This window comes from Alnus glutinosa, chromosome 12 (assembly GCF_958979055.1).
Source record: "Alnus glutinosa chromosome 12, dhAlnGlut1.1, whole genome shotgun sequence".
In the NCBI taxonomy this organism is placed as follows: domain Eukaryota; kingdom Viridiplantae; phylum Streptophyta; class Magnoliopsida; order Fagales; family Betulaceae; genus Alnus; species Alnus glutinosa.
The window spans coordinates 16433536-16458165 of record NC_084897.1 but is presented as its reverse complement, the minus strand read 5'-3'; the positions used below and the strand labels follow the sequence as shown (position 1 = coordinate 16458165).

The window sequence follows — 24630 nt, the reverse complement described above, 5'->3', positions numbered from 1 at the left end:
TGCTTAGTCTGTAGGGTTGTCAACATGTGGATTGGTGTTACTTGGGTTTGAGAGGGGCTTCCAAAGTGATCTTGTTAATGTGGGATTGGAGGGTGTTGGAAAAAATTGAGCGTGTGGGGGACTTTACTATTGCTTGCGGGTTTCTATAGTCCTAATATCGACTATGAAATAAGGTTGTTATGGGATGAATTGGTAGGATTGCTTGGTTGGTGGAATATTCCGTGGTGCATTGGGGGTAATTTCAATATTATCGATTTTCGTGTTAGAGATCAAGTGATTCCCAATCCTCCCTAGCTGTGGTGCAGTTATCTGAATTCACTTTTGAACAAGGTCTTATGGATATCCCTCTGGGAGGTGGTAATTTTACGTGGTCTTAATAATCGAGACCCTCCTTCATGGTCCAAGAATTGTCAGGTTTCTTTTTTCTCCTAATTGGGAAGCCCAATATCTAGATGTTTCTTAGAGGAGACTACCTATAGATTTTTATTGGATCACTTTCCAATTATGCTTATTGTAGATGTGTTCATAGGAGTAGACGATATTTTTTTTTTAATAAGTAAATTTAGTCTTATTGAAAGCGTATGGCGCTCCTAAGTACATGGAAAGTATACAAAAGGAAACACCTAATTAGGAATAGAAAAATGAATAAGGAAATCAGCAAAGCTAATTGACAGTAGGGAAAAGCTACCGTCCAAAGATACAACATATGAAAAAACGAAGCTAAAATATCCTTCAAGGAACTCTCAAAATCCTCGAAACACCTAAGATTTTATTTCCTTCCAAAAACACCAAAAAATGCAGATTAGCATTGTCTTCCAAATCCCAGCACTCTTCGGCCTTCTAGACTTTCACCACTGCAACTCTCCACCAAGCATCTCTCAATTCGAAACCGCCATAACCATTTACCTAACAAAGCACGGTTGAACATCAACAAGTTCCTAATACCCAGCCCCCCCTTTGAAATTTGGGTACAAACCTTCGACCAACTCACCAAGTAATCACGAACTCTTCACCAATCTCACCCTATAGAAAATCCCGTTGTAACTTCTCAATGCGAGCAACAACACTCCTCGGGATAGGGAACAGAGACAAATAATATGTAGGTAGATTGGCAAGGGTACTCTTAATAAGGGTAACTCTACCACCCTTGGAAAGGTATAACCTTTTCCAATTGGCCAGTCGATGCTCTATCTTCTCGATTACCTCGTCCCAAATATGAGTGGACTTATAGAAAGCCCCCAAAGGAAGACCAAGATACTTCATCGGCGAGGAAGCAACCCCATACCCTAGAGTGCCGGCTAACCTTCCCACTTGATCTACATTCCCCACTAGAATTAAATTTGACTTTGCCAAATTAACCTTCAAGCCCCAAGTAGCTTCGACTGAGAAGAATGAGCACTACAGAAAATCAGAGTATCATCAGCAAACAGAAGATGCAAAAAAGTAGCATTACCAACTTTGAAACCTTCTAGGAAACCCCCACTGACCGCAACAGAAATCATCGTAGCTCAAAGCCTCCATCACAAACACAAACAATATGGGTGACAAAGGATCCCTTTGTCTCAGTCCTCGGGAACTACTGAAAAAATCATTAGGAGAGCCATTGACTAACACTGAAAACCGCACAGAATAAATAAAATGAGCTGTCCACGAACGCCATTTTCCCCCAAAGCCACACCTCCTCATCATATACAAAAGAAAATCCCAATTTACATGATCGTTTGCTTTCTCCAAATTTGTTTACATATGACGCTTGATTCCCCTGATCTTAATCTATTATCAAGGAATTCATTTGCAATAAGGACCGGATCGAGGATTTGCCTTCCTTTGATAAAAGCACTCTGAGATTTGGATATGACCTTCTCGAAAACCGACTTCAATTTGTTTGCTAGAACTTTAGCAATAATCTTGTAAATTCCTCCCACAAGACTAATGTCTTTAAGGGACTTAGCACCAGGAATCTTTGGAATAAGCGAAATGAATGAAACATTCAAGCTCTTCTCAAACAAACCTCTCATGAAAGTCATAAAATACCTTCATAATGTCCAAGCTCAAGACATCCCAGCATGCTTAGAAGAAAGCCATAGAGAAACTATCAGGAGCCGGCGCTTTATCACCATTCATAGCTGACACTATCTTTCTAATCTCCTCGAAAGCTCTCTCCAACCATCTAGCTTCAGACTCCAAAATAGAATCAAAGGAAATACCATCCACCATAGGCCTCCACCTACATGGCTCAGTAAAGAGCTTTTGATAGAACTTTACCATGTGCTCGCCTATTTCTGTCTAATTAGAAGGAGTATCTCCAATCAATAAGGAGTCTATTGAGTTGTACCTTCTATTTGAGTTGGCTATGGAATGGAAGAATTCAGTGCACTTAACCCTTTAACCACATCACCCTCGAATTATGAGTTTCCAATGGATTGGCATTATATGGGGGCACGTGGGGCCTTGGGTGGGATTTTGATTATGTGGGATAGGAGGGTCGTGGATAAGATTGATGAGTGTGTGGGAAGATATACTATTGCTTGTTCTTTGCGTAACACCGATAACAATTTTATGTGGGTGTTTGGGGGGGTATATGGGCCTAATGATGATGGGGAGAGGAGTGTTTTGTGGGATGAGATGGCTGGTTTGATGAGCTGGTGGGATATGCCTTGGTGTTTTGGGGGAGATTTCAATGTGGTGAGGTTTCCTGGTGAGAGATCGGGTGTGATTGGATTCTTTGCAGCTATGGAGGAGTTTTCGGAGTTCATTTTTGTGGAGAGATTGGTGGATATACCTCTCCAAGGAGGTCAGTTCACTTGGTCCAATAATTAGGTTTGGTCTTAAATTGATAGATTTCTATTATCTCCGGAGTGGGAAGAACATTACCCTGAGGTGTCACAATGAAGATTGCCTAGAATCTTATCGGATCATTTTCCTTTACTGTTGGATTGTGGGACGTAAAGAGAGGGGAACAAATATTTTAAAATTGAAAATATGTGGCTGAAATCTGACAGTTTTGTGGAACAAGTACAACGTTGGTGGGAGACATATGAGTTCATGGCCTGCCGAGTTATGTTTTGGCAAACAAGTTGAAAGCTTTAAAGGTGGATTTGAAGAAATGGAATGCGGAGGTGTTCGGTGATGTGGGGAAGGAGGAGGAGTTATTGGAAGGTATCCGAGAATTCGAGTGTATTGATGAAGGTCAGGGGTTAGTACATGATTAAGGAGTTGGAAAAAACGCTCCTCTTTGAGTAGGTAAATTGGAGACAGAAATCTCGGACTTTGTGGTTTAAGGAAGGGGACGATAACACTAAATTTTTTCATAGGGTGGCCAACTCGCATTGTAGATACAATCATGTGGGCGCATTGAGGATAAATGGGGCTATGTCTAGTGATCCTGTGGACTTCAAGGAGCATATTGTACAGTACTACGACAAATTGTATATCGAGCAGAGTACGTGGTGGCCTAGGGTGGATAGACTCTCTTTCTCATCCATTAATGCGGAGGAAAGTATCTGGTTAGAACGAGAATTTGAGTAGCAGGAGATGTGGGAGGTGGTGCGGGATCTGAATGGTGATAAGGCGCCGGGTCCAAATGGGTTCACTATAGCTTTCTTTCAAAAGTGTTGGGGGGGTATTGAAACAAGATATTATGGCTGTGTTTTCAGAATTCCATAATAGACGCCAATTTGAGAAGAGCTTTAATGCAACATTTGTTTCTCTAATTCCTAAGAAGGCAAATGCTATGGATGTAAAGGATTTCAGGCCTATTAGCTTGGTGGGAGGGGTCTATAAACTCATTTATAAGATCCTTGCTAACAGGTTCAAATCAGTGTTGGGAAAAATTATTTCTAGCTCTCAGAATGCTTTCATTACAGGACCCCCAATTGGATTCAGTTCTCATAGCTAATGAAAGCTTGGATAGCCGAATGCGGTCAGGGGAGGCTAGATTGTTGTGTAAATTGGATTTGGAGAAAGCGCATGATCATGTTAATTAGGACTTCTTGCTCTACATGCTTCAGAGGTGTGGTTTTGGGGAGAGGTGGAGGGATTTGATAGAATTTTGTATTTCTACAATAAAATTTTCCATTTTGGTGAATGGCACTCCGTCTGGTTTCTTTCAGAGTTCTCGTGGGCTTAGGCAAGGTGATCCGCTGTCTCCTTTGTTGTTTGTGGTGGTTATGGAATTGCTAAGCCGGACGTTGAATGCGAATATGCTCCAAGGTTTGTTGACAGGTTTTTCTGTGGGAACCAGGGATAATGAAGAATTAGTGGTGAATCACTTGTTGTTTGTAGATGATACTTTACTTTCTTGTGGTGCACAGGCAGAACTTGTTCGTAATTTGAGGTGTACTTTCTTATGTTTTGAGGCCGAATCAGGGTTGAGGATCAATTTAGCTAAATCTGAAATTGTTCCCATAGGCGAGGTGGAAAATGTTGATTCTTTGGCTCATATTCTGGGGTGTCGGGTTGCGTCATTGCCGATGACTTATTTGGGTTTGTTGTTAGGAGCATCTTTTAAATCTATTTCTATTTGGAGTGAAGTTCTTGAGAAAGTGGAACGCTGGTTAGCTAGTTGGTAGAAACTTTATTTATCCAAATGTGGTCGAGTGACTTTGATTAAAAGTACTCTCTCTAGCATTCCTACTTATTATTTATTGTTGTTCGCCATTCTTGTGAGTGTAGCTAAGAGACTGGAGCGACTTCAACAGGAGTTTTTGTGGAGTGGCATGGGGGATGAGGCTAAATTTCACTTAGTAAACTGGCATAGAATTTGTACTCCAATTAAGAAAGGTGGTTTGGGAGTTCGAAATGTGATTCAATTTAATCAAGCTTTACTAAGGAAGTGGATGTGGAGGTTTGTTCAGGAGCGCGAGGCTTTGTGGAGATCGGTGATTGATAAGTATGGGAGTAAGAGGGGTAGCTAGTGTTCTTTACCGGCAGTGGGGTCTTATGGTGTGAATGTATGAAAGTATATTTGAAGGGGGTGGGATACTTTTGCTAAGTTTGTGCGATTGGAGGTGGGAGATGGGTATCATGTTCGTTTTTGGCATGATCCGTGGTGTGGAGATAGGCTGCTCAAGCTCTGTTATCCAGTTTTGTTCAGCCTTGCTCGTTTTCAAGACGCTTGGGTGGTTGATAATTTGTCTGTGGTAGATGGAGTTGCTCATTGGAGTGTTGTCTTTACTCGTTATGTTCAAGATGGGGAGGTGGAAATGGTTCTTTCCTTTTATGAGCATTTGTATTCTAATTGGATTCGGCATGGAGAGGTTGACAGGTTGGTGTGGAATCTCTCTAAGAGGGGGAACTTTGAAGTGAAGACTTTTTATAGAGCCTTAGCCAGTCAAGAGGCCGTCTCTTTTCATTGGAAGAGTATTTGGTGTGTTAAGGCTCCGAAGCGGGTGTCGTTTTTTGTGTGGACAGCGGCATTAGGAAAGATTTTTGACACATGACAACTTGCGTAGGCGTCGTATAGTGGTGGTTGAGTGGTGCTGTATGTGTAAGAAGAATTGGGAATCCATTGATCACCTTTTACTTCACTGTGATGTGGCACGGGCTGTTTGGAGTTTTTTCTATAGTTTGTTCAGGGTGGAGTGGGTCATGCCAAGAAGAGTGTTGGATTTGTTGAGTGGTTGGGGCACTACGCTAGGTCGTAGTCAAGTTACGCAAATTTGGAAGCAAGTTCCCTTGTGTCTTTTGTGGGATCTTTGGCGTGAGAGAAATGCAAGGCTTTTTGAAGATGTGGAATTATTGGTTTTGGAATTGAGTCAAAATGTGCTTAATATGTTATATGTATGGGTCTCGGCTCATAGCCCGAGTCGTATTATGTTTGCTGAGTTTTTACATTCATGTTCTTTTGTTTCCTCTGATTAGGGACACTTTTGTATACTTCCTATGTACTAGGGTTGCGCTCATCTGCGCTTTTTAATGAGATTTTCTCCCTTATAAAAAAAAAAAAATAATAATAATTGTCAAAAATTTGCACCCCGTTATCCTCAGGTGGTTTGAGGATTAGGAATTTGCTTTTTCTTAACCGATCTCTTTTGGGGAAGTCGTTATGTTATTATGCCTTAAAGAGAAAAGCTCTGTGGAGATTGGTTGTGGATATTAAATATGACCGCATGCAGGAAATGTGGTGTTCTAATGAGGTTAGTGGGTCTTAACAGCATTGGGGTGTGGAATTATATTAGGAGGGGTTGGAGGGAATTCTCTAGATTTATTTGATTTGGCAAGATATGTGGGGTGTGGATCAGTCTTTGAAGGAAACTTTCCTGGAGTTGTTAAGTATATCTCGCTTCAAGGAGGCTTTAGTGGGTGCAAATGATCAGTTCTCTAACGATAAGCTACAGTGGAACATCACCTTTATTAGATCAGTGCAAGATTGGGAGATGGATTCGATTACCTCATTCTATACCTTTTGTATTCTTTCAGGTTGATACGGGGTGGCGAAGATAAGATTTGTTGAATTCCTTTGAAAAGGCGGGTTTTTGAGGTTAGATCTGTTTAGAGGGTGCCAATTTCCCTTGATGGCTCTCCCTTTCCTTAGAAAAGCAAATGGAGGGATATGGCTTCGTCAAAAGTGGTGTTCTTGGTTTAGACGACAGCTTTAGGAAAGAAAGAAACACATTATAGTGTGAGATTGGTGGGTTCAGATCTTTCAGTTTAGGGCATCTCCTCGCTTTCAGTGGCCTTTTCTTCGACGCCGGAAGCGGTGGGTTCTCCTGGCCAGTCGTCTGGTGCACTGGTGGCTTATCCGGCGGTCATTCCACCGCTCTCGGTCGGGTTTGCTTCTGTGGGTTCTGAGCTCTCGTCCCAGTTAGCGTCCTGTAGCTGGGTATCTTCTCCTGTGTCTCCAGATTTTGCCGGTGGTGCTTTTGGTTTGGTTGGGTCTCTGTCCAAGCCGGGTGAGGTCTCTGCTTTAACGGGTCCAGCGCTTTCTTCATTGGTCTCTCCCCTCTTTTTGACGAATATACTAAGCCAGGGCCATGGTTCGCTCACCCCAGGTCTAGATACTATCTGTGACTGCTTAGGGGTCTTGAGTTCTTCGCAGCAACATTCTCCAGGTCAGGAGAAAGTTCCCCAGGCTGGGAAAATAGGATGTGGGTTAGCTTTTCCTAGTGTTTCCTCAGGGGCGATAGAGTTAGGTGAACAACTTCATCTCTCCCTTCTCGTGCCGTTGAAGTTTGGGGCACCTATCTATCCTTCGTAGTCTAAGTCGGTGATGAGGTATTCTCAAAAGCGAAAGGATGCGCAGTTGAACAAGTTTTTGATAGCTGAGTCTTTGGCGGCGATCACCGGCTATCCTTTTCTGCTGGGTTTTTATCCTTTGCCACCTTTGGAGTCCGTGGCAGTTAGGGAACCTCTAGTCAGCTTTTGTCGGCATGGGTTCCTTATTTTGCACAACCATTCTTCCCCGCCTCTATGCCTCCAAGCTGTGAGGATCTTCTTTGAGGAGAACGTAAAGGATTTTTTAGATGTCATGGCTCAAGTGGTTGAAGGGTAGCATTTTGAGGTCCCAGTCTCCACTCCTAAGATTAAAGGGAATAGAGAAATACATAACCTTGAGTGTGATATCTGTTATGATGCTAGGAGTCTTGGTTCTACTCGGGGCAAAAGCAAGAGGGCTCTTGCTGTGATGTACTGTTACAGAGGGTTTTTGGGTTTTTGTTGGGGTGCATTGCGTTTTCTGTTGTGGTTGGGCCTTTGTGGGTGTTTTTTTTTTTTTCATGTTTCTCTTGTCTTTTTTGCCTTTTCTATTTTTGCGTCCTTTTGTATACTTCTTGTATGCTTAGGGGTGCCTATATCTTTTATAAAATTTCTCTGCTTATCCAAAAAAAAATCTCTTTATGTTTGGATGATTGCTTAAACTGTTATAATTTCTCTAATTTTTTTCTTTTTTTTATTTTTTTTATATGTATTCTTCTTCTGTTTTTTTAATTGGGTGTTTCCCTTCTATAGTCCCCGTGTACATGAGTTGCGCCCCTCTGTGCTTCTTGATGAGATTGGATTACTTATAAAAAAAAAAAATGTGTTATATTTCTCTTCAGGTATCTGAATTTTCACCCTCTACTTCAAGTGCCATGGGCCTTCCTAGGGAGTTTCATGAGCAATGCCGGAGGTCATTAGAGATAGACTATTTGAAGGTTCTTTCAGTTTCTGTTTGCAGTCCTCTTTTTAGTTTTCCTTCCAGAATGAGCTATTAATACATGGACTTCATTTTATGGTTCTCATTTGTTTCTTCTGACATTGGTCATTGTTGTTTTGATGCCATATAATAATAGATGTTCTACTGTTGGGCTCGAGATGCTGCTATATGTGTCACAAATAGGATAATTGAATCCAACTCTGCTGTACCCGAGGTTAAAGTCTGTAATGCTGCACTCCGTCTCATGCTTCAGATCCTGAACTGGGATTTTCGGTACAACAACAATAGCACAAAAACAAGTATAAATGTTTTCTCTGCTGGAGCTAGGCATGATACTGATTCACTTAAGAGATTTGAGTGTACCTTAGTGCAGGTAACGAGCTTTGTGTGTGTGTGATTAGCAGCAGGGAATCTTAAACTTAAGATGCTGATTAGAAGCAGTTATAAGAGATAGAAGAGTGGTTGTGTCATGCTAATAGATAGCATAATAAATTCCTGCTTCCCACTATCCTTACAATTGCTTTCCAAATCAAAAAGAAGAGAAAACTTGAGAAAAGAAAAGAAAAGAAAAGAAAAAACCAACCTTAACAATATAATTATAATCTAGTCTATTTTTTGTGTATCTGGGTTGTGTCTTTTGCGCTTTTTAATAATATTTCAATTATTTATAAAAAAAAAAAAAAAACAAGATAATAATCTAGTCTACATCAATGCTGTGTTGACAGCACTTTTTTGGTGTGTTGTCTATAAACTTCATATTATGTTACTTCCAAATCTTTTGCTAGATCACACTACTATACGCTGTGTTTTTAAACTTTTCAAAAACTGTTTTGTTTTCAAAAATAAGAATACTTTTTTCTAAAAACACTTGATAAATAAATCACTTTTCAAAACACAAAACACTTTTCAAAAAGCAAACACAAACACACATTTAAGAAAACTTTCCACTTCTTATAGGAATATTTTGAGAAATCATATGCCTATTTTTTCAGGTGTGAAAGCTGACTTATTACTTAAAAAATTATAAAAATAGAGAGGGAAGGCCGCACAGCCACCCTAGCGGAGGAAAGGGGTGGCTGCGGGGCCACCTCCATAGGACAAAGTGTGACCACCCCTCTCCGCTACTGATGGTAGTCGCACGACCACTATCTCTCTCTCTCTCTCTCTCTCTCTCTCTCTCTCTCTCTCTCTCTCTCTCTCTCATTTCTTTTTAATTTTTTTTTTTTGGGTAATTGCCTTTTCCCTCCATCAACTACCAAGAAATGCGTGATGCCCCCACAAACTACTAACTCGACCAAAATAGAGCATTCAACTACCACAGTTATATACTTTGTCCCCTTCTGTTAGTCAGAGTAGTTAAAATAGACGATCAACGGGTCACGTGAACGTCACATGTCGTCTAACAAATTTCTCTTCCTATTTTACCCTCGTTTTTCGTTGTCAGTTCATGGGGGCATGTTGGAAGAGAATGGTAGTTCATGGGGGAAAAAAGGTAATTACCCCCATGTACCAAAGTTACATTTTTTTTTTTTGATAAACGCCAACAATTCTTTTTTACAATTCAAATCAATTTCTTCATATTTTTATCTAAAAAGGTTTAAAATTACGTAATTAAACTTTTATATTTAAATTTGTATTGATTTGTATGTATCCTCTCCTGATTAATAGTTTATGTAATTTCTTTATATTTTATGCTATACTAATTGATTTGTTAATCTCAATTTGTATATACAATTTTATTGTTGAAAATAGTATGGCATTTGTGTAATTGTAGCTGAATATGGTTGTTTGTATATATAATTTTCTTGGTATATATTACCTACACGGCAATCACCAACAACAATTCTAGTAAAATATGAAGTCAAAGATGTTATCATAAATCGTGTCCTTCCTCTAGCAAGCCCTTTCATCATTTGAGGATTGTCACTTGGAAAACCGCATATAAAAAGCTGAGAGAAAAAGACCAACATCTTAATCAGGAGAGGATACATACTTAGACCAATTTAAAAGAACAATTTAAATATAAAAGTTTAATTATGTAAACTTAAACCTTTTCAAATAAAAATATGAAGAAATTGATTTGAATTGTAAAAAAGAATTTTTGGCGTTTACAAAAAAAAAAAAAGAAAAAAAGAAAAAAGAAAAAAAAACTATAACTTTGGTACATGGGGGTAATTACCTTTTCCCCCTTGTGAACTACCATTCTCTTCCAACATGCTTCTATGAACTGACAACGAAGACAAGGGTAAAATAGGAAGAGAAATTTGTTAGACGGCACGTGACGGTTACGTAACCCGTTGACCGTCTATTTAACCACTCTAACTAACGGAAGGGGGCAAAGTATGTAATTGTGGTAGTTGAATGCTCTATTTTGGTCGAGTTGGTAGTTCGTAGGAGCATCGCGCATTTCTTGGTCATTGATGAAGGGAAAAGGTAATTATCCTCCCTTTTTTTTTACAAGAACTCAGTCTTGCACCTTAAAAAATAAGCTTGTGTTTTCTCAAAATATGTATGTTTAGTGTTTGTTTCTTTGCTGGGTCGTGGTCCTGCTCACCGTGTTTGGAAGCAGGTTCCTCTTTGTGTTTTGTGGGGCTTGTGGCGGGAGAGAAATTCTAGGCTTTTTGAGGATGTGGAGGTTCAGGCTGGGGCTCTTTGTAGAATTATGCTTAATATGTTGTTTTTTTGGGTGTCGGCGAATGGCATGGGTAGTATGTCGTACGCTGATTTTTTACTTTCTTGTTCGTTTCGGTCCTCTAATTAGGGGCTCCTTTGTATACTCCCTGTGTACTAGGGTTGCGCCCCTCTGCGCTCTTTAATGAATTCTTACTTATCAAAAAAAAAAATTTACCAAATAGTTTTCTTAAGTGGACCCTACAGAATATTTTTCAAATGTGGACCTGCCGAAAACACTTCTCAACTTTCTATCACATTAATAATCTTTTCAAATCAAAACACAAAAAACACTTGACAAAACACTTGACAAATATAGCATAGAATTTTGAACTCTTTACGTTTTAGTCATTTACATTCTCTGGATTCTCTTTTAATGCTGCTTGTAGCCTGGTCCTGCTTGGCATGATGTTTTGATTTCAAGTGGCCATATTGGGTGGCTCCTGAGCTTATATGCGGCACTTCGACATAAGTTTTCGTGTGAAGGTTACTGGCTTGACTGCCCTATTGCAGTCTCTGCTCGAAAGCTAATTGTACAGTTCTGCTCATTGACAGGAACCATTTTTCTTTCTGGTACAAGTGTTCCTGCCTATTCACATCCTTTGTTTATTCATTTTTTTTTTAAGAATAGGAGCTTGTCCTTGATGTAATTGTAGTGCCGTTATCTTATTCTGATTGAATCTGTCAAAAGTTTGCTTTTGTTGACTTAATCACTACGTGTTGCCCGTAATAAATTTTGTCAAGAATTTCCTTATTATAAATGCTAATATTTGTGTCTTATTGCTCATTGTATGAGTTCATACTAAGGTATTCTAATTTTAATAGATTTTAGAAGAATCAACTCATTTATAATAATTGTTATGATCTAGTTAACCCCAAGGGGATGGCTCAGTTGGTTAGAGCGTGGGACAATAAGGTTTTTCTCCCATTTGATCCCAGGTTCGAATCCCCCTGGGTGCTACTTCTCTCTTGGGGCCAGCCGCCTGGGTTGTGTGGGGGTCCTTGCGGGCCTCTAACCATCTGCTCATGATTTAAGACCTAATGCTTGAAGTGGCGTTGGACATTGGGCTAGGGATTAGTCATTGGTTTCCTGGCAAGGCAGTCACTGTGCTCGAAAGGTTCGACTACCATCTTGGTGGGATAGTCGTTCAGCGAATGAGGTACATTGCAGTCTATAGGGGGCGGGAGATGCCCTAATAAAAGAAAATTTGTTATGATCTAGTTAAACTTGTTCGCAAGAAGTTACAACTTTTGGATCTTTAGAGCGGTTTTGTTGAATTTATTTTTTATTTTTTCCAAATCTTATAATAGTTCAATGTTTCTTCACTTACAAACATTTCATGATAAACTACATTAGCTTCATTTGTGAGATGATGAAACCCAAACCATTTCCTTAGTAAAATATGAATTTTTTCTCCCGCTAATGTGCCTTGCGGGGTGCCCTGTTAATATTTAAATCACCTTATCATTGATGGGTGGGTTTCAATGGGGTTTAATCTAATACTCCTGATGAAAAAGAAGGGTTAAATTTTAAACTTTAATGATAATTCCAACCCTGCTAACTTGTTAATTATGATGGGAACATTGACATGTGTAAAAGATAGAAGGAATTTTCCAGAGAATGAGTGCGTATTTTGTATAAATAATAATGCCTTGAAAGATGATTCATAGAAATGGAAGGAGCTTTGGGGATTTAGGGTTTTGGAAGGGTAGGGTGCTTGATGAGATTTAGATTTTGGACACAGAGGACGGGGCTTCATATTTATCTCAAGACGAATGGTGTGGAAGGAACTCAAGTTTGATTTGAAAATGTTATTTCAAATGCAGACTTGTTAGTGGCAGAAACTGAGGTTGGCTTGGCTTTCATAGGGTGATAACAGCATCAAGTTTTTGCATCAGCTTAGGCGTTCGCATAGAAAAGCAAAGTTTGTTGGGAATGTTCAATCTGATGGCCCTTTTTTTCAAGGAAAGAGAGGTGAAGGAAGACATAATTTGGTTTCTTGAGAATCTTTATTCCTTTCTCAGCCATTAGACGTTATGGAGTGACTAGAGGGTCTGTTTGAAGATAAGGTAGTTGTTAGGACTGTGGAGATCTTAATGGGGATAAGGCCCTATATCTAGATCTAGTTACCATGGCCTATTGCCAAACTTGTTAAAGGATGGTGGAGGAAGATGTCATGTATGCTTTATTTTTATTTTAATGTTCCGTAGTAAATGTACATATAAAAATTGTCTAGATACTTCTTTTCTTATTGTTGTGCCAAAGGAAGTAGAAAATGTTCCCTAGAATCCTGTCGGACCATTTTCCTTTGATGTTGGATTGTGGTGTTTCGGATAGGGGTAGTAGTTATTTCAAGTTTGAAAATATGTGGCTAAAAATATAGGGTTTTATGGAGCAAGTGAAACCATGGTGGATGTCCTACAGTTTTTAAGGATCTCCTAGTTATGTGCTGGCGTGTAAGTTGAAAGCCTTGAAATCGGATTTGAAGAAATGGAATGAGGAGGTTTTTGGCAAAATAGGGAAACAAAATAAGGATCTTTTGGATGGTATTCGGGAGCTGGATGTTATTGCATAGGGAATACCTTTAACTGAGGAAGGAAGATATTTCCAAGGAATTGAAGAGATTTATTCTTCTTGAAGAATTGAGTTGGAGGTGGAAGTCAAGGGCTCTGTAGTTGAAGAATGGGATAAAACACTATATCTTTCCACCGGGTGGCAAATTCACATCAAAAAAATAACTATGTGGATTCTTTAGTTTCATTTCACACTTGTAGTTTGCGGATGATACTTTGATTTTTTGTGGGGCTAAGCCTAACCACCTTCGCGACCTTCATGCTTTATTTTTATACTTTGAAGCTACCTCTGGATTGAAGATCAACCTAGCCAAGTCAGAAATGGTCACTGTGGGTATTGTTGAGAATGTGGATGGATTGGTTGGCATCTGGGGTTGTAGGGTGTCTTACTTGCCTTTGAAATATCTTGGTCTTCCGTTACGGGCCTCCTTTAAGGCCAAGTTTATGTGGGACGGAGTTATTGAAAAGATAGAACGTCGTTTGGCTAGCTGAAAAATGATGTACTTTTATAAGGGTGGTAGGATTACACTTATAAAGAGCACACTCTCCAATTTGCCTACTTGTTTCTTGTCTCTCTTCCCTCTCTCTGCAAGTGTTGCAAATCGTGTAGAGAAGCTTTATCGTGATTTCTTATGAGGTGGTCTAGGTAAAGAGTTCAAATTTCACTTAGTTAGCTGGTTCAAGGTTTGCTCTCGGATCTCTCTGAGAGAGGGTTGGGTGTTTGGAAATTGTTGAAATTCAACTGTGCTCTTCTAGGAAAATGGCTTTGGCGCTATAGGCATGAGAGAGAGATGTGGTGGAGAGTTGTGGTGGACTACAAATTTGGTAGATTGTGGGGTGGATGGTATTCTAATGAGCTTGCTGGTTCGTATGGGGTAGGGTTGAGGACTAAGGAAGAGCCATTAGTGTCTCATTTATTGTTTGCAGATGATAATATGATTTTTTTTTTTTTTTTTAGGCAAATTGTGAACAACTCCGTCATCTGCGATGTCTATTTTTATGTTTTGAAGCAGTTTCGGGGTTGAAGATTAATTGGGCAAAATCATGTTGGTGACGTGGGTGACGTTGAAGGTTTGGCTCATATTGTTGCTTGTAGAGTAACTTCTTTGCCGATGAAATACTTAGGTTTGCCATTGGGAGCTTCTTGCAAGGCTACATCTATTTGGAATGGCATTATTGAAAAAATGGAACATCATTTAGCTGGTTGGAAGAGGCTTTATTTATCAAAGGCAAGTAGATTGACTTTGATAAAAAGCACTCTTTTCAATTGCCTACTTATTATTTAACTTTTTTCCCAATTTCATTTGGCGTGGCTAATAGGCTTGAAAAACTTCGGAGGGATTTTTTATTGGGGTGGAATTGGGATGAGTTTAAGTTTCATTTAGTGAATTGGTCGATAATTTGTACTCCAATGAAATCAAGTGGTTTGGGGGTTAGAAACCTGATTCATGGCATTAGCTACGGAGATGGAGGCGTTAGCTATAGAGAATTTGTGGTAGAAAATAAATATATATGATTACTTATGGGGAGGTTGGTGTTCTAAGGAGGTAGTGGGGCCATTCGGAGTGGGAGTGTAAAAATATATAAGGAGGGGGTGGAAAGTTTTTCTTGTATACTTCTTTGGTACTAGGGTTGTGCCTCTCTGGGCTTGTCTAATTAGATTGAATTACTTTTCAGAATAAAAATAAAAAAATAAAAAGAAGAAGAAGAAGAGAATTTTTGCTTATTAGTTTAGGGGGGCAGTGTTTCTGAACTTTTGGCTAAGGCATTTGCTAACCATTTAAAGAGTTGTTTGCATTTCAACAGTTGATTCTCAATTTTGCTCATCATTAGTCCTTGCTTCTTCTAAGTTCCAGAGGTTTGAGGCTACAGATGAATCATCACCTCTTCTCTTCATTTAGGCTATGGAGATCCCTAGTAGGATAATAACAAGATAGTTGAGGGTAGGCACCTTGTTGGTTTTCAGGGTGGGGATAGTTGAGTGATGGAGATCTCCTACTAGTTCATAGATGATACCATGTTCTTATATGAGCCTGACTGACCGTAGTATATGGGCAAGCAGAATAAGGCACCATGGTATTCTATCCAATTGAGAAGCCCACACAGTTTTTCAACAGACAAATAACAGCCAATAAAGCCCCAAAACAGTCTTCAAAATACTCAAAATGCACTCCCAAGACACTATAATTCACACCAAGAATATCTAAAAGTTCGTGAAAGAAATCCAGAAAATTTGGAACTCCAAAATGATACAACTTTTCAGAAGTCTTACCTGATCAAAACAACTCTGTGATGCCTTCGAAAGTAGCCAAAAATCTGCCAACAGCTGCGGAAGCTGCGGTTAAAGCAGTGCCAAGGTTCTTCCTGTGCACGGTGAAGCCTAAGCTTCCAGGGCATCTATGGTTGTGGTAGGAAAAAGAAGCTTGGAAATGCTGAGATATCCATGAATTCCTCTTCGCTCTCAAACTTCAAGGCTCCCTCTCAAGGCAATACCCTAAACAGTCCATCTTTTCCAAAGAAACCCGACAGCTTAGTCTGCGTGACGATGGTGACATTTGCCAATATCATCGTCTCTTTACTTGGATCGTCATATATTACTAATGCCTGCACCCCATTATTGCTAAAATATGCCTCCTTGGCACACCCAGAATGTTAGGCCAGAAATTGCAGTAGAGAAGAATTAAATCTTCCAAAGCATTCGCTTACAAATAATTTGTACTGATTTTGCCACAATTGATCATGGTTGCAATGCCGCCTCCACCCCTCGGTCATCTAGCAGATTTTTCGTCTGCTTGAAAAGACACAATCTCAAGTATCGTTCTGAGTTCTATGCCTGCTAGCGCAAAAATCACTGCCCAACCACTACTTAAGGGTGTCTACTCTCCCAACTTGGCAAATGCAGAGCGTTTGGTCTACGAACTGGAGATGAGGGAAAGGAGAGAGAAGAGAAGGGACACATCTATAAAAGATGCTAAGTCAGATAGGAAGCTGTGTTTCCAGTGGTGGATGGGTGAGTAACATGTAAGAACCCGTCCTTGGGAGGGAACAATAGCTAGAAATAGATCAAAAAGAATAATTGGCAGGAATTGAATAACAGTACTTTCAATGTTGTTGAACTTCTGGGGCTGAGCTTAATTGGAAGAGTACGTAAGGCAGAATCCTACTTTTTTAGATTTTCTATATCCTTTTTATTTTTAGATTGTCAGTTCCAGGTGGATCTTTGTTCTCTTCCTGTGAATTGAGGTTGCATGATGGTCAAATAGGCCGAGGGCAACATTCAATTTATGATTAGAGTATTTGCTGGAATCTCTTTTACGTGGATATACTTTTAATGGTTAATTGACTAATTCTCTGATATTGGTAAAATATCTGTTTTTGCTTCAAATTTCATTGGATAGAGATTCTTGATTGTGAAAAATATATGTATTAGTGATTAAGCTGTTCATTGTTGTAGATAATGGGCAAATGCACAAACATCATTTGCTGCAGCTGCTCTCTGGGATATTAGAGTGGATTGATCCCCCTGATGCTGTTTCAAAATTGATTGAATGTGGAAAAAGTGAAAGGTCATATCTTTGTAAATCAACCGTTTTTTCATCTGTATAAATCTATATATATGCACCCTAGCAAACTGCCACGTTAATTCTTGTTTTTTTATTTTTTTCAGTGAGATGCTTGATGGTTGCCGTGCACTGTTATCTATTGCAAATGTAACAACTCCCTTTGTGTTTGATCAACTCTTGAAGTCGATAAGGTTAGTAACAGAGCAGAAGATTTTTGCAATTCATAGTTTTTTATGTATCATTCTTTTAGAGGTTATTCATATGATGGAGCTTGCATCTTTGACAGATATATTATATGTTCCTGGCTAAACGTTTTACCTTGATGTTCAGGCCCTTTGGCACTGTTACGTTGTTATCCAGCTTGATGTGTGAAGTTGTTAAAGTCCTTATGATTAACAATACTGAAGAGGAGACATGGAGCTGGGTGGCACGTGATATCTTATTAGATACCTGGACTGCCCTTCTTGTGGTATATGCCTTTAATGCACTATAATAAACATCTATTTCTCTTTTAGCATATTTTATCTTGTTACCATTTGTGTGAAACAAGAACAATGTTTTCATATTTATGAGTTCATCAATAACTACCGGTTTTGAAAGATTTTGAGGGTGACCTTAAGTCAGATTTGTTCAGTGCTCATTCTAGGTTACTAGCATTGTTGTCATTGATGATATTTTACAGTTTGTTTCTGATAGTGTAATCATTGTGGTGTGTGCCTATTTCTAGCTGTTTGGTATTGGTCATAGAACTAAAGAATTTCTACAATTCTTCTTCAGCCATTGGATAGTACTGGTGGGAATGCAATGCTTCCTCCTGAAGGGATAAGTGCTGCAGGCAATCTCTTTGCCTTGATTGTAGAGTCTGAGCTAAAAGGTAATTCTGGCATATTACATGCTATGTTGCTTCTTCTTTGCTTTTCTACTTGACAGTCAATTTCTCTGGGGGTTTTATCTGGTCATAACAGTGAATGTTATTGTGTGATATAGCAGCAGCTTCTTCAGCATTGACCGCGGATGATGACTCTGAGTACCTTCACGCTTCAGTCTCTGGTATTGGAAAAAGATATCGAAGCATATACTAGGCTTCTTTATTTGTTGGGTTTTTTATTTTTATTTTTATTTTTATTATTTTTATTTTTTAAAGATTGACTTAATGGTTAGTATGGTACAATCTTCTAAATAGATCATGAGTTCGAATCTTCGTAGAAACAAAATGGTTCATAGAAACAAAATGGTGTTTTAAAGTGTTTTGTCTGATTAGGGCTTCTCTTATGTGTGCTAGGGTTGTGCCCCTTTGCACTTAATTAATGATAATGAAATTACTTATCAAAAAATTTAGTTGTCGTTTTTTACTCAACTTTTTATGACAGTACTAGGTCTTGATCAGTGTTAAATGGTGATGCCCCATGATAATGACTGTTCTTTTTCTATTTGTTATCATCGTCTTTATCTTTAATGTTTGGCTTAATTTCACTTTAAGTTATTGTCATGTGGTTCTTGCAGCCATGGATGAAAGGTTAATCTCCTATGCTCTTATTGCGAGAGCAGCAATTGATGTCACGATTCCTTTGCTCACGAGGCTATTTTCTGAACGCTTTTCACGGCTTAATCAGGTGGTTTTAATCTTCCTTTTGAAAGACATTTTCATTGTAAGCTAATATTTGGTGCTCTGATTATCCTGATTGAAATTGCAGGGGGTATTATTTCCTAGAATTGATCATGCGGTCTGACAAATTATGATTTGCATTAGTTGTAGCCTATCTAAGCTTGCATTGCGCTATAATGATTAGGTTTTGTAACAGAAAACAATGCGTTAAGAAAAATTTAGGAAATTGAACAAAGGTTCATATCTTCTCTTCTGTTGCAGTTTGCGGATTTATGTGAAAAATCTTTTTTTTTTTTGAGAAGTGCAAATATTATAAATAACAGCGTAAGGCACCCCTAGTACACACGAAGTATACGAGAAACAAACACCTCAACACCAACCCGCCCCAAACAACATCCCACAAAACAATCCAAACCCCTAAGCCCCTAAAGCTCTCAACCCACAAGATTATCCTCCCGAATATGCTCCTCATCAAGGGCAAAGAGGAAAGCCACAGTCTTATCCTCTTGTCCCTGGGACCCAAACCCCACCGTGGAACATAACAGAGACCACTCCAAAGGAGAGAAAGACTGGACATCACCCGCAGCCTCAATCACCGAAGGAGCATCAAGCAACGAGCTAGAGATGTGGGACGATGCAGAATCACCGCGATCTGCTAGGAAAGGAGAGGACAAGCTCGACTTGAGAAACCCCTGCCTGAGAAAGCCCACATCATCAAGCTCTCCTTGACCCACAACCAACGTTGGCTTCCTCATGTCCTTGTATTTGCACTTATACTGAATCAGAGTCTAAAGTGTGGAGTCTTGCAAGGATGATTTTGGAGGAACCCTACCTTCCGACGAACCCACCTCAGGCGAGGATTGAGGAAGAGAAAACCCTGAACCAGCAGAACCCAAAGCAGAAGCAGCCCTGCTTCCTACCTCTTCCACCACCCAGCATCAACGTTTTCCAACTTCACAACCTCCTGAGCTACGGGAGGGGCATACCCGTAAGGCCAAGAGTATCTGACAACTCTCTTCAGCGGCGGCACTAACAACCACCTTCAGACCTCTCTTAGCCTTGGACTTACGGAAGTAGAAGTTTAGAGGCTTAGACATTGCCGGCCCACTGTCTGATTAGCGAGATTCTTCTCCTGAACAGTCGCCGAGGAAGCCACAGAAGTAATCGGAAAAAGAAAAAGAAGAGAATCGGTGCTCGGATCCGAACCCGGGTTCGAAACCGCATCTGGACCTGTACCCGGATTCGAAACTGTATCCAGATCTGAAATCGAACCCGAACCCAAACTGGACTCCGACACTACAGAAGTGAGCTCACGCCCCGCGGGCCACAGTTACAAACCCTCTAGCCTTCTTCAAGATGGGCTTAAACCCAACCCAAGCACTCTTGACACCTAGAGAGAGTTTGGGCTTCAGACCCAACCCAAAGAACTGGGCCACGGTCGTTGAAACCCGGTCCAAGTCTGACCTAAGGAGCTCGAGAAGCTTCTTCAAAAATCTAGGATACTCCAGCTTCATCTTCCTAACCTTGCCGCTTCCATGACTCCGAATCTTATGTTTCTTCTCCATTAACCCCGGTGACTTCTCCTCCGAATCAAAGCAGTTCACCACCACTCTCATATCCTTTTCGTCTCTAAACAGCGACATTAGCAGCAGATCCAACTCGCGCATCTCCGCCATCGGCACCAGCCTAGCTGAGATCTTAACAGAAGAACCAACAGCCCCATGCACCACCTCCGCGTAAGACAAAATCACCCCACTCTTCTCAAGGCTAACCCTAAAAGAATGTCTACCAGAGGAATTCTGCAACTCCTTCCCCTCCGAAGAACCCTCTGCGACCACCATCAACCCAGGCGCTGATTCTAGAAACGCCACCATCTTGCTAAGCTCACCCGCAACTCGCCTCCAACCCCGCCCTTCTTGACCCTCAGGGAGCCAAATTAACCCTTTTCCGGCCGCCAACTGCGAAAGAGGCCAACTCCAAAAACCTACATGCATGATTTCCACCTCTCCAAACAATCAGCACCTTCAAATCCTCCCAAAAAGACTTGACAAATTCCTCAACCCCTGGCGACTTCAGTGCCTCCTTTACCGTGGCGACCAACCAGGCAGAACATAGTGAGCCCAAAACCACCACCCCTGAGAAAGACTTCCTTTTTACCTCCAAACGAAGCTCAAATATACCAAACTCGCCGAAAAAAAAAGAAAGAAATCTTTAGCTTCCACGGCAAATCTGCGCTCCATGATAGGCCTCAAGCGTCAAGCTCCGAAAAACCACATCACGGAGGACGAACCCAGAAAATAAAGGGGGAAAAAAAAAGGCCTAGCTATACAAAGAAAAAAAGTAAAGGGAGGGAGAGAGGGAGTGAGAGAGAGGAGAGAGATGCGGTTTAAAACACATCATTACAATAGGTGTGAAAAATCTTGTTATCTAGAGTTCATTTCTTGATTGGACCATGTATTAAGAGAAAATTGATGAAAGAGTTGCAACATTTGCAGATCTACCATTGGTTAATATCATCTTAATTTTAATACTAATAGTGGTATCTTGCTCAGGAGGAGAAGATACTCACTGTTTTCTGAGGATATGATTATATATTTGCTCAAGTTTTTTATTTGGAAAAAAAAATGCTTAGATCTAAGATCAGGTAGAATGATGTTTCTTAGCAAGTTTTACTATAATAATATGCACTTTCCTTTGTGAACTTCCTTTAGTTGATCTTTTTTCTTTTTCTTTTTTATTAGCAGATTTTGTGTTAACTTAATTCTTGGATGATGAGGGGGTTAAGACTATTAGTTAACTCTAGTTTAAAGAGTCCCAGACACCTCTCAAATAAAGAAAAAAGAAAAGCTGTAGTTTCAGCTACAGGTGCAAACATACAAATTCCTGTTTGGGTACTTCTTGCTGCTACTTATTGTCATCAAAGTCAAGGAGATGGAATCAACCCGTTAGAATTACATACTTTATATGACTTCTAAAGTGACTGCATTAAGTTTTGTCAATACTAAATCCCAGATCCCTATAGACGACTAATGGTAGGGGCTATAACACCATCCATTTGGAACTACATTCATAGCCCGTGGAGGTATATACGAATATATTGACTGAATGAAGTCAATACCATATTCAATGATTTCTGCAGTAAAAACAATTCATGGCATGGGAATTAGTTAGAATGATGTTGAAAAGCAAGTTGGTAGAAGCTATTTGAGTTTGAAAGATTTGTATTAGCACTTCAATTTTTATTTTTTATTTTTTATGAATTAATTAATAAGCAAAGTCATGCAAATGCACATGACCCAAACTTTGTTGGCACATGTTGCGAAATGCGCAACACTTCTATTGGTGGAAGCTCCCTACTGAATTACCAATACTGCAGTAAGTGCAATAATATAAGTTTGGCGGTTAGTTCCGTTGTGTTTAATGTGGTGTCTTTGGTGAGAGCAGAATGCGTGGTACTTTAAAGATGTAAAGACTTCGATGTTGGAGCTACGGAAGCATTTGCTTAACACGTATATTTGGATAGCGGCTCATGATAGCTTGAATGTTTTTTAAATTTACTTTCTGTCCGTTCCTATTAGGGGTACTCTTGTATACTTCCTGTGTGTATATATATATATATATATAAGTTTGTTCTGTTTAGTATAATATGTTGCAATAAAATAGGGTTGTATCTTCTGAAACCAACACTTAATGATGTTATTTGATGGTACAATAATTTATGTATGTCAATTAGGAATATACACCCCTTAGATTTTAATGGTTCGTGGGTTTATTCTTGCATATTCTGTTCCTAGTAATTAAGAACGTTCCTTGTGCTTTTACACTGTACGGTGAAGTGGTGTGGATTAGCAAATAGAGGAAGGAAATTGTTGGTGTGTCTAAGCTGGAGTGGACTTGTGTAATTGAAGACTGATATTTTAGAAGTACAAAAAATTGAACCAAACGTAGATTTCTGATTGCATAGTTGGAACCACCTTTTTTTTTTTTTTTACATAGATTTCCTGTATAGTGATTAGTTGAAATGTTGGATCAATTCGATGCCTTATCGGTTGAATTCACACCTCAGTGATCTAAGTGCCACTGCTTTGCATTGCTTATATATTTCTGATGACTTCCTTTTTTTTTTTGGGTAATGATCTATCATATGTTCCATTGAACCTTCTTCAAGATGCTTATATAATTATTGAAGGTATTCATCCATAGACCATTTACTCATATCTCAGATTTTTCACTTTGTTTGTAGGGCAGGGGCGTTATTGATCCAACTGAAACTTTGGAGGAAGTTTATTCACTTTTACTGATTGCTGGGCATGTACTCGCAGATGAAGGGGAGGGAGAAACACCCATTGTAAGTAATTAATCATTCTGTTTCTGAACTTTTCTATTGCCAATAAGCTTATACCAAATTTTCTGATTACTTTGTCCATTCACATAAGTTTTTGGTGGCAGTGCTTGCTTATATGTATCAATGAAACTTTGTGATTTTGTATCTGTACTTCATTTGCTCTCTGTATGATATCCAATGTCAACCGAGAATGTTTTGCATGTAAATGATAAAATACTTACTTATTAGTCAGATGTTATATGCTTTAAACTGCTGAAACATCCTGGCTACTACGTATGCAGGTAGGAGTTTATGTACTGCCATTAACAAATAATTGGAAACTCACTGCTGTAGTTTTGTGCGTTTAAGAGCTTTTCGCCCTTCATATTATTGATTTTATACCTTGATTGTTTAGGGAACTTTTATGTCTAGTACATGTTACAGCTGTGCTTATTGGAAAATTATCTACTCAGTAAAGAGAAAAATTATATTTTAGCATCTTTCTTTCTTCATATTTTACATATACGTTGTTTCAATAGCCAGTATTTTTGTTGCCTATGTCATTGCGTCTTTTCAATTGTCAACATATCACTTTATGTCTTAGATACAACTCACTTATTCTCTCTATAATGGGCTTTGTGGCATTTTTGCCATCTAAGACTAGTCAATCCTGTGACTGCAAATTCTAATTATGGTTATGCTATGAATTTTCAGGTTCCATTTGCTATACAAACCTACTTCGCAGGCAACATAGAAGCAGACAAACATCCTGTTATTATACTTTCTAGGCAAGTTTTTTATCCTCTCTCTATCACCACAAAACAGCAATCATGTTTATTCTAACCCATTGTGAAATTCAATGTCAGCATTGCAAAACTGAAACAAATAGCCGCACAACATCTTATTTATGATAACACGTATTCAGAAGAAAAAATATTTAAAAACAAACTGCATTCAAGATAACAATCAAGAGAACAAAATAATCAGCTTGCTGATGCCTCAGCTCATGATTTTTAATATGCAAGACTACTCCTTTACCTGAAGGAGATAGTATTTCTTGTAGATCAAGTTGCTGTGAAGTTTGAGTAGTGACGTTATTTGGAAGTGAATATTGATTATCTAAATTTCAGAAGTTAGTAAATTCAGCTTATGTTTTATTGGTATTATGTCGCCGTGGACCTTGGTATCGTCATATTGTTATACATATTATGTGCCCAGTGGTTCAACTTTTGAAACCAAGTGTGAGGCCTGTTTTGTTTGTAATTGTGGATGTGCTTTATGAAAAACACAAAGGTTGGTGCACAGGTTATGTTGAAGCTTCAAATAATTGTTCCTTTATTAAACTAAATTATATATTAACTATGTACCACAAAAAATTGTTCTTCATGTCAAAAAGTATTGATAATTAGATAGGGCCAGCATCGGGTGATGACCCTTTTCTTAGCCTATCTCCTTGAGCATTTAAGAAATCCTCAATTAGTTCCCAATGGGAGAGAGGCATCATCACACATCTCTTGGCATGTTTCAATAGTCAAGATTAAAATGTGGGTATATTCGATTTTTGATAAGTATTTGACATTTAACCATCAGGACAGGAGTCCTTCTGAAGGTATATATGCTATAATGTGATAAACAGTAAGATTTTGTTGTGAAGCTATTATTACATAGCTGGCGTTGTGCCACCTCATAGTGCCTTCACCATGCTCCCCGAAGAAAAATCAAGTGCACCATTATTCGCCTATTTTTAGTTGAAACTTAG

General features: G+C 39.2%; 1 protein-coding gene across 7 annotated transcripts in view; it reads left to right on the top strand.

Moving 5' to 3' along the window:
* The window catches only part of LOC133851185 (uncharacterized), a 79662-nt gene that overhangs the window by 28706 nt on the left and 26326 nt on the right, over positions 1-24630 (top strand). For 4 of the 7 annotated variants that reach the window (XR_009895762.1, XR_009895764.1, XR_009895763.1 and 1 more), the window contains exons 8-18: positions 8037-8132; positions 8271-8507; positions 11194-11377; positions 16833-16944; positions 17046-17132; positions 17272-17410; positions 17719-17815; positions 17929-17991; positions 18445-18554; positions 22791-22895; positions 23586-23659. Coding sequence is in view for 3 of the 7 variants with exons in the window: in XM_062287512.1 (XP_062143496.1) it covers positions 8037-8132; positions 8271-8507; positions 11194-11377; positions 16833-16944; positions 17046-17132; positions 17272-17410; positions 17719-17815; positions 17929-17991; positions 18445-18554; positions 22791-22895; positions 23586-23659 (1304 nt within the window). In the remaining 4 variants the exon portion in view is untranslated. Of the gene's footprint in view, positions 1-8036; positions 8133-8270; positions 8508-11193; positions 11378-16832; positions 16945-17045; positions 17133-17271; positions 17411-17718; positions 17816-17928; positions 17992-18444; positions 18555-22790; positions 22896-23585; positions 23660-24630 lie in introns of those variants that run through there. The other 3 variants (XR_009895765.1, XM_062287514.1, XM_062287513.1) reach the window with 3 other exon arrangements.